This window comes from Amaranthus tricolor, chromosome 4 (assembly GCF_026212465.1).
Source record: "Amaranthus tricolor cultivar Red isolate AtriRed21 chromosome 4, ASM2621246v1, whole genome shotgun sequence".
NCBI classification, from domain to species: Eukaryota; Viridiplantae; Streptophyta; class Magnoliopsida; order Caryophyllales; family Amaranthaceae; genus Amaranthus; species Amaranthus tricolor.
This window is the reverse complement of record NC_080050.1, coordinates 13910021-13920020: the sequence shown is the minus strand read 5'-3', so window position 1 is coordinate 13920020 and position 10000 is coordinate 13910021. Positions and strand designations below refer to the sequence as shown.

Here is a 10000-nt window from a genome sequence, read left to right as displayed (position 1 = left end):
GCTTGTTACACTTTTGCTTGTGGCAATGTTGTATGCTCATGATACACTTCTAATGGCTTTTATCGGGACATTTGAATTATGAATCTTTTCATTATGTATCGTGATGATTTGGCGCAACTCATGACACAAGGATCCACATGGTGTCTACTATAATGAAAAACTAAGGGTTGGCAGGTTACTGGAATCTGTTAGATTAAACAACACTGTTTGTGAATAGAAGATAGGTTTTGCACTAGCTAGGGAATGGAGTTGGTATCTATAACTTTCTTTAACTAGGTGTTTTAGGTTAGAGTAAAGGTCCACATCTTGTGCAACATTATAAAATGAAATGATCCTTTTATTCTTACAACCTAATGGTAGTGTCTATAGTCTTTTTTCACCTTCACCATGCCCCCATAATAAGGAAGTGGCAAAGAAACATGGTGGAAGTTACGCCATTAAAAAAGTCATGTAGGATGTAGAAAGAGAGGTCATATGAATCTAAAGGAATCAAAAATATGATTGGTATCTCGTGTGATCATTACATCTTTTTGTGGTTATCTTCTTGATCCATTTATGAGTTCACCATATTGTAAACTTATACAACAACAACAATGCCATAGCTTTAATCCCAAAAGATTGGAGTCGACTATATGAAACACTATATCAGTTTTAATGGCTTCTCATAAAGATTCTTCTTTTCCAATTATTACGATTTTCTATCATTTATATTTGTGAATCTACATCTTTCATATCCTTTCTCACTTTAGTCCTCTTTCAAGTCATCTTTGATCTTTCTCGCATTTTTTAGGTCTCATGAGCTCTAACTTTTCGTATATCTTATTGGTTTGCTAATATTGCGCCTTTGCACATGCTCAAATCATTATGAAAAGTTCTCTTTCATCTTTTCCTCGATAATTGCAATTCCTAAGCCTTTTTTCCATCTTCATTTCGAATTCTAGCCCTTAAGGTATGTTCACTCATCCATTAAGGCATTCTCATTTTCACTACTCTTATCTTTCTACTAGAATTATTTCTAAAATTCAACATTTTGATCTATATAGTAGAGTTACTCTCATGGATGTTCGATAAAACATGCCTTTGACTTTAAGGGTATATATCAATCATATCTTCTTGGATGTCCCATTTTCTCTAAAATATAGATCTAGGGTATTTGAAGCATCCACTTGGGGTGATTTCTTTCTCTTCTAGCTTTTTAGTGCCTCTCATTATCTCGTTTGTGCTAAAGTTACACTGTGTGTACTTTATCTTGCTCCGAATTAATCTGAAACCTTATGGCTCCAACTTTTGTCTCCATCATTCTAATTTAGCCATTAGCCATTCTAACTTAGCATTTAGCCATTTATCCCCTCCTTAGTCTCGTTTTCCAAAACAATGTTATCATCAAAGAACATGCACCAAGACACGTCTCATTATATCAATCAATTTATCTCATCTAGGATCGCTGCAAAAGAAAGGGATTTAGGGCTGAGCATTCCTCTTTACTTCTCGAAATATATCTTGCATTATATTAATGTGTTTCTTGGGAATATCCTTCTTTGTCATTGTCCACCAAAGTACTTTTCTTGATACCTTGTCGTATGTTTTTTTTTCTAATTTAGTAAAACCATGTGCGTTTTTTCTAGCTTATAGTAATCCATTATTTGTCTCATAAGATGAATTGTTTTTTTAGATCTCTTTGGCATATATCTAAATTGGTTTTCTGTTATGGAGGTACTCATTCGTATCTCTATCATTCTTTTCCATAACTTTATAGTATAACTTATGAATTTTATTCCTTGATATTAAAAGCAATCTTGGACACTTTGTTTATTCATATAAATGGGCACTACAACACTTCTCCCATTAGACATCTTGTTTGTCTTCCAAATCTTGTTGAATACATTAGTTAGTCAAGTTACTCCAATCTTCTCTAGGCATCTCCATATCTCAATAGGTATATCATTCGACCCAACTGCTTTTTTTGCTTCAATTTCTTCAAAACTCTACACCTCTAATTTTTGTATATTTTGCATAAATTCTCTATTATTATCAGAGGGAGTAATTTGTTTCCCTTACAACATTTTTTTGTTCTTTAGAAATTACTCATTAAAATACTTCCTCCATCGATCTTTGATGTTCTCACTCCGAATTAGAATTTTCATATCCTTATGACTTTATTCATAATACACTTTACTACACCAATGCCCTTGGGTTTTTCTTATGTTCTCTTTGTCATCCTATATATATCTTTTCCTCCTCTGTTAGAATCTAGGTTGTCAATCACTTTTTCAAAAGCCTTTAATTTTGCCTCGCAAACTATACTTATGTCTTGATTTTTGATTTCTTTATGTTTGGCCAAGTTTTTGCATTTTCCTAATGCAAGAAATCATTTTTTTCTTTTCCTTGCTAAAAAAGTCCTTGACTTCCTCATTCCACCATGTTGTATCCTTCTTTAACACAAAACTACCCCCTAAGTCTTCTAAAATCTCTTATGCTATTTGAATATTGCAAATTTTCATCTTTGTCCAACTATCCTCTACGTTTGAAGTCATCTCCAATTCTGGTTATTCAACAACTTTCTTGTCGAAAACTTTAGTGTTGTCCTTTTTTATCTCTATTTAAACCTACGTTCTTCTTTGGCTTTTATTTACCTTTGGGCTTGCTTGAAGGTGAACATCTAAGATAAGGATTTTGTAATGGGAGTCTACTTCTGAGTTAACTTATAGTTAGGTAACTATGTCTATCTACTATCCTTAACGAAAAGTAGTCAATTTGGATTGCATTTACTTTAGTTCAAAAAGTCACAAGGCGACTGTCTCTCTTCCTAAACCATGTGTTAACAATCCAAAAATCGTATAAAAGTGCAAAATCCAAAATGAACTCCCCATTTCAATATCTAGTTCCATAACAAAATCCTCCATAAATGTTTCAGTTGCCCCATGATATACACCTACGTGTCCATTCTAATCACCTACGACAAAAGAGCTTCTCATTCATGGTATGTTTTGCACCATATTATCAAGATCATCTTTTAATTGATTACTGTTTCTCCACTTGCGGTGCATAGGCACTTATGGCATTCGAAATCTCTATATCATATACAATGTACACATATAATTCCATTATGCTTTCCGCATACCTCTATCTCTATCTATATTTCCGCATTTTAACTATTATCGTTTTGGCCCTATCTCTATTTCATTTTGTCTCTTATAGAAAGAAATTGTTAATTTTTTTCATATTCATAATATCCACCCGCTCTAGAAAGCTACCCGTCAAGCTACTAATATTATATGATTCCATTTTTACCTAAGATTCTTGGTGTTCCTTAACTTCCTTCTTAAAACCTACGTGTCCTTGCTCATTTGACACCACACTCGAGTCATGTGGCGCGTTGTTTCTGTACAATATCTTAGTTTAAGTAACCAATTCTTACTTGTTTGACACTACACTCGGGCAATGTGGCGCTTCCACTAAGATTTTTGGTTCATATTCATAATATCCACCAATTCTAAAAAACCTACCAGTCAATGTAGCATGTCGTTGAGTAGGGGACGCCCCCACGAGAATTGATTTTTGGTTCATGTTTATGGGATGTGTCTAAGTTCTAAATAGTTGGCTGTCACCAACCTACTGCTCACCCTCCTTTATCCGAGCTTGGGACAGGCAATAAAGGACAATATAATACATCCACAAAGTCTTACATAGCTTGTATATGACCATGAGATGTAAACTTATAACACATAATATATGTGTTTGTCCTAAACTCTAGAAGAGTGAAAGGTATTGCTATCTTCTTCAAAGTGGTTTATAATGGAGTTAGTTTCTCTAGTTCCAATTAAGGTGTAAGGATCTAGAGTTATGAAAGCAAGGGCTTAGCGTGAACTTAGTTGTAAAATGCTTGTCTAGGCACGCCTTAGGCAGCGATGAGTTTGACGCGAAAACCTATCACATTGTTTTCTCTTCTTGGAGTGCTTTCTCTCTTAGTCCAACAAGATCATTTGATGCGAAAACCTATCACATATGTTTTCTCTCCTTTTCTTTCCTTCTAATCTTATATATTTCTCTTCTTCTAGATTTCTTTTCGGTTTTTTTGGATTCTTACCCAAAAGTTGGCGCTTTTGCCCAACACATAGAACCTAGGCTTTGGGGACCTAAAGCACCTTACGCTATCACACCTAAAAACTAAGTGTGAATCTAACCGCTAGGCTTCACATCAAGCATTGGTCTAGTAAATTAACAAATGTGAATTTTGCCATTGTAAAAAGTCTGTGCATGCTATTCTTGTTTCTTCTAAGCTGTTCAACTGTGTTTTATGCTATTGATTGTTGTAAGGGTAGCTGACAATGTAAAATACTCATTCCACTGGTTTATTTAAGATTACATATAAGAATGTCGTAGATGCATTTTTCAAATACGCGTTGCGGGACTAAAATCATGTCTTGATATTATTTTATGAATTATTTATTGGTTATGCAATATTATCGTTGATAGCTTAGTTTGAAAGTAACATTCAGATCCTTTGGGATGTGCTTTGCTGCTTGTTCTTGTTACTGTCCTAAACTTTTGCACTTGTAGAAATGCTGATGATAATATTTTCTGCAGCAACGACCTCATGAGCCTGTCCGCCCCATCCCATCTCAAATGTGGTGCAAAAACTTTGGAAACAAGGAATATTAGAGCTGTCTCAATGTGTTAACTTTGTATTGCTAAGTGTCTTGTTTTTGGAAGTATGGACAGATTTCTCTAAATTTGTTGCTTTGCAGCTGAATGGCTGTGTACTCACCTTTGAGGTATTCTTAATAAATCAAAATTGTGTGGATATTCATAGTTTTTGTAGTTTACAGGAGATGGAAGTGCTATAATACTTTGCTTTAAGCCATTCAAAGCAATGTTTAAAATGATCAGTATGTACTCAAGGTTTATTATTTGATTGGTATTATCTTTATCCGTTTAGCTTGTACATCCTGGTATTTGTTAAGTTTTCAATGCGCATCTTAGAACAGTCAAATGTTGGATCGGGGCCTTGGCAAATAAGTTTGTCAGAAACTGATTAGCTATGTCTGTAACTCTCCCTCCTGTATCACCTGTATTGCTAATGTATGCTACTAATGATTGTTGACACTTGACATTGTTATGGGCATAACTGGTCGTTTTTTCCCATGATTCTCTCATTTTGATAACACATATATATAGCAATAAAGGTTCAGAGTTACAGATTTTGCTCACTAGGTTGATAGGTTTTAGCTCTTGTGATGAACCTGAGCATTATCAGATTAGAGCGTTGTATAAAAGTGGTTCGCTTAAGGCACAGCTGTTTAGAATTACTATATTACTTAGGCTAGGCGTTTACGGCGAGGCACATCAAGGTACAATAAGGCACGATGTGTTTGCTGCTTTCATGTTTGCAAATTATTTACACAGAATTTTTAAATTTAGTATTAGGCCTCATTTTGATAAATATTTTGTGGTGAAGAATTTGGATTAAATGTGGGTTTTTTTTTCATGAAATTGGATGTTATGATCAAATATCAACATGTGACGTCCTCTGTCATGTAGAAGAAGACATAGATGGAGCTTGAGACATCACAGTACTGTCTTAAAGGCATCAAATTCTTATGATGATGAAGAGTAATAAAGCAAAAAGGATATGTGGGACTTAAATATTGTTTTTTTACGGTAATAGACAGGTTTAATCTTTTACAGAGCTTTAGCATCTATTCGAATACTGTGAAACCTGTGAATAGAACAGTGCTTGTATGCTGAATATGGAAAGTGAGCAAGTCCCGACCATTTGCTGTTGTGAAATGGCTCAAAGAGTGGGGTAATCACCTTTTCTTTGAGTATATTCCCTCAAGAGGGAAATCTGAAAAAGGAGGGACGGAAATGAAGTGGAGTATGATGTTATAGTAGTAAAGGTTTGTGGGCGTCAGGAATAAGATTTTGTTTTGGAAGGCAGCAGATAGTAGCACATTTAAAAGACATAATTTGTTTATGTTCTCTTTATCAGAGTAGAATCCTAGCGTGCTAGATTTAGAGGTGTTCAAACAAATACGATGTTCTGAAATTTGCCTGATCTTATAATCGAGTTTGATTTGACTCGGCTTTAAAAATGAATAAAAATTATGCAAAAAACATTATGGATGCAAAACTCGATTTTAAAACCGACTCGAAAAACCTTACATGAAATCAACTCGATGATCCGAATGAACACCTGTAGCTAGACCTATTGAGCTAAGTTTAAATATTGAAAATCAAGAAAAGTTAAAATGAGTTTTTGTGGAAAAGTGAGAAAAATACGTAGATAAAATAAAAATATAATTTAAATGTATGGATGAACATTGAGAAAGATTGTGTCGTGACTCATGATCAAAAATAATACTCCATTGAGCATGTTTAATGAAATGGACTAAATAGATAAATAAGGCTAATTCATTGGGATTGAAAGGTTATATGAAAATGAAATTGAATAAAGACGTTCCAATTCATTGGCATGGATAGAATTCGAGCCAACAAACTTTAGGGTGTGTGTGCTATATTAAGATTTTTCTCGGGTAGTTTGAGGCAAAGCTGACCTATAAAAACAATTAGTCATGAGTTGGGTCATAATTGGTTGAGAAACTTTGAGTTGGGTCATTTTTGGATTGTGTTTGGTCGTCTCAAAGTCCAAGGGTTTTGAAAACTTTTCTAAATCATTAAACTTTTTCGAATATATAGTATATGTATTATTTAAAATTTTGAATAATATATTTTTATTCATAAAAGGACCAATATATATAAAGAAATATTGGCTAAAAATAAAAATTTTAACTAAAAATTTGGTGAGTTCGAGTATACATGATGATGTAGAATTGGAAATATCATCAAATTAAGCAAACGAGTTGAAACAACTCATCAAATCATATGCATTTTTTATTTATGTAAAGTTACACATGGTATTTGCTACCAATAATTAATCAAAAATAACCACTTTATTGGTGTTAACAGTTATCACCAATAAGAAAGTTGCATCCATGTGATATTCTCAAAGCCCACTCTAAAAGAATACTCCCTCCGAACCAATTTAGATGTCCTATTTGCTTGGGCACGGTTATTAAGGATGGTGTGGGGTCCATTAAAAAGGGTAAGTAGTAAAGGGTAAGTAGTGAAGAGTAAGTAGTAAAGGGTAGTTGGGTAAGTAAGGTATATGAGGGTATATTCGTAATTACTTGTGTGAACTAAAGATATTTAGGTAAAAAAAGATTGACAAAAATAGAAATGAGACAACTAAAAAGATTTTGCCAAATAAGAAAATGGGACAATTAAATTGGTTCGGAGGGAGTATTATCTAGTAGCATTGAAATAATGTAATGTAATGTAATAATGTATATAACCCTTGTCAATTTAAATTATATTTGTGGTGACTTTTATTTAAAAACCTTAACTAAGTTGCCAATGTTGAAAATTGGTATTAGTTGTAGAATAAAAAGAGTTGTTATTATGAGAGAGCGTCTCTAGTTGAAACGAGCTCAAAACAAGAAATTCATATGCTAATAAATTGTATTAGTAGCACTATTTAACCCATGTATAAGATGTGTCTCATCAAGAGAAGTCTCAAATAAGAATTTGGGTAAAAATTATGCTGGAATTTGTTTAACACCATCAATTTATGAGCTAACAAAATATTGTTTTTAAAAGTGTTTTTCTCCCGTCCTAAATAACTTCGTTTTCGAATATTCTTCGTTCATATCTAGGGGTAAAAGTTCGGTGTTTGGTTTGGATTAGATAGAAATCCAAATCAAACCGAATTTAATACAGTTTTTGTTTTTTAGTCCAAATTCAAATCATATTTTTTATAATCTAAATTGAACCAAATCGAATTTTAAAATATCAGTCCAAATTAAACTGAATAGCACCTAGTAGCACCGAATTGGCCTATTTGACCAAATTGATAGAATTGAACCAAATTGAAATTTTTTCCATAATAGGAGTAGTTCATTAGAATTTAAAGAATTCATAACAAAATACGTTACAACAAGTTAGAGAGTTCATTAAAAATTCTGAACTTAAAAAGTTCATTACAAATTCCATAAATAGTTCACTGAAACATCGAACATATGCATTAATCTCCGAAAAGGCGAAAAGCATCCAAATCTACCAGCATCAACAATAGCCTCCAATCAATATGAGAAGTGAGAACTGTCAAAATTATAAAAATCATACAAGTAAATAATCAAAACCAAAGAAAATAATCCAAATACAAACAAACGAAATAATCAAACAAAAAGAGAAAACAAAAACAAAAAAGTAAAACAAAAAATCTATTAAATACATAAAATAAAAAGAAAGAATAACATAAAAAAGCATAAAAAAAAACAAATTAAAATATAACAATAAACATAAAATAAACAAAAAGAATCAAAAACAAAAGAAAGAGACAAAAATCCAGAAAAACGAAAATAAATAAAATAGAAAAGAGAAATAATGGAGATCAACCTTTGGTTATCATAAAGATATGATAAAGGACACGAAAATGGTGGATGATGGGAAGAATGAAAATGGAAATCTGAGGGAGGAGGGAGGAGGGAGGAGGGAGGCGCATAGGTTAGGGTTTTAGAGTGAGGATGGAAAAGCCTCACATGTCTGATAAGATAAGTCCCACGTTATTTAAAATAATTGCCTTAGGGTTTTTTATGGGCTTTGGGCCTAAGTTGCATATTTCGGTTTTTCAATTTTTTGATTCGATGTTCGATTTTTCATCAAATTAGTTACACCCCTACTCATATCTAATGGTGTGCATTGCTTCTTATGTTGAGAGAAGAATCCTTTAGATAGCTGGACTTTATGGTCATGAGAAGCCAACTATCTATCTCACCATATAATTTTATGATCCAAAATGGATATCAAAACATAGAATTTATGTTCAATCTTCCTTTATTTTGTTTGCTAGAAGAACTTGCTTTTTCTCATGGACCCAAAATCACTTTATTTTAAATCAAGTTTCACCCTTGTAATAGTCTAATAAGAATTTGATTTTCATCATCTTTCATTTTTATTTGTGCGGATTCTCTAAACTTCAATAGTTGCTGATTTTATTTGTAGTCGACCTCCTTGAAAAATTTTTGGTCATTTTTAAAATCAAAATATTCTCTACATTTTACAATCAAAATAGTCTAATCAAAATATGCATCTAGAGCAGAAGGTTTGGGGTTCGATCCCTACTGAGCACAGGTATCAACTAGAGGGTTTCTTGACTGCGCGCAGTTCTTTTTACTCCCTACTTGGAGAAACGAGTATAATTTTTCCGCATCCTTCAGAAAATAGAAAAACCTCCACCCGGACCCTGCCTTGTGCGGGATATTAGAAGTGTCCTTTACTTTTTTTTTTTTTACTTGGTTTAGTAATTAAGAGTACAATTTATAAATGAGCCCTTTAGTATTTTGTTTGGATAATATCTTTAACCCCTTTAATTTAGGAGTTAAGAATACGATACAAGTATCCCATTGTTCTCCCGTCTCATACCCGAGTCAAAACAAAATCTCAACACATCATCTAAAACTGTGAGAATATTTTGGATCGAAGTCATAAACTCATAGAAATAATAGAGCATATTGCTATATTTTGTTCATCAATTCCACCAAAAGAACTTGGCAAATTATCGTTTCACTTTTTTCTTTTATTTCGTTTTCTCTTTTACTTTTATATGTGGGACTTAAATATTGATTTTTTAGGGTAATAAACAGGTTTAATCTTATTACAGAGCTTTAGCATCTATTCGAATACTGTGAAACCAGCGAATAGAATAGTGCTTTTATGCTGAATATGGAAAATCTATGGAAAATGGACGGTGGCGGAACTATTTGAAATATGAGGTTACGAGCTTAACCAAAGCATCTTGATTTTCATTAACAAGTAAATAAAATTGAAATTATCATAATGTAAAGCAAATTAAAATTCTAATTCATAAACAAAACAAATAATACCCAAATCATACAAAAAAATTAATTTTATCAATATTTTAAGCAATGCAACATTGAAC

At 32.8% G+C, this 10000-nt stretch overlaps 1 protein-coding gene and 1 long non-coding RNA gene across 2 annotated transcripts in view; one reads left to right on the top strand and one right to left on the bottom strand.

The window, feature by feature from the left end:
- Positions 1–4945, top strand: part of LOC130809858 (uncharacterized) — a 5911-nt gene extending 966 nt beyond the window's left edge. The window contains exon 3 of the mRNA XM_057675689.1: positions 4588–4945. Within this exon, the coding sequence (XP_057531672.1) occupies positions 4588–4662 (75 nt within the window). The 3' untranslated portion in view covers positions 4663–4945. The remainder of the gene's footprint in view (positions 1–4587) is intronic.
- Positions 4946–7881: 2936 nt separating this feature from the next.
- Positions 7882–8888, bottom strand: LOC130809857 (uncharacterized). The gene is made up of 2 exons (XR_009040953.1): positions 8458–8888; positions 7882–8160 (listed from the first exon to the last, which is right to left on the bottom strand). It is a non-coding gene; the product is annotated as an uncharacterized LOC130809857 (long non-coding RNA).
- Positions 8889–10000: the final 1112 nt, after the last annotated feature.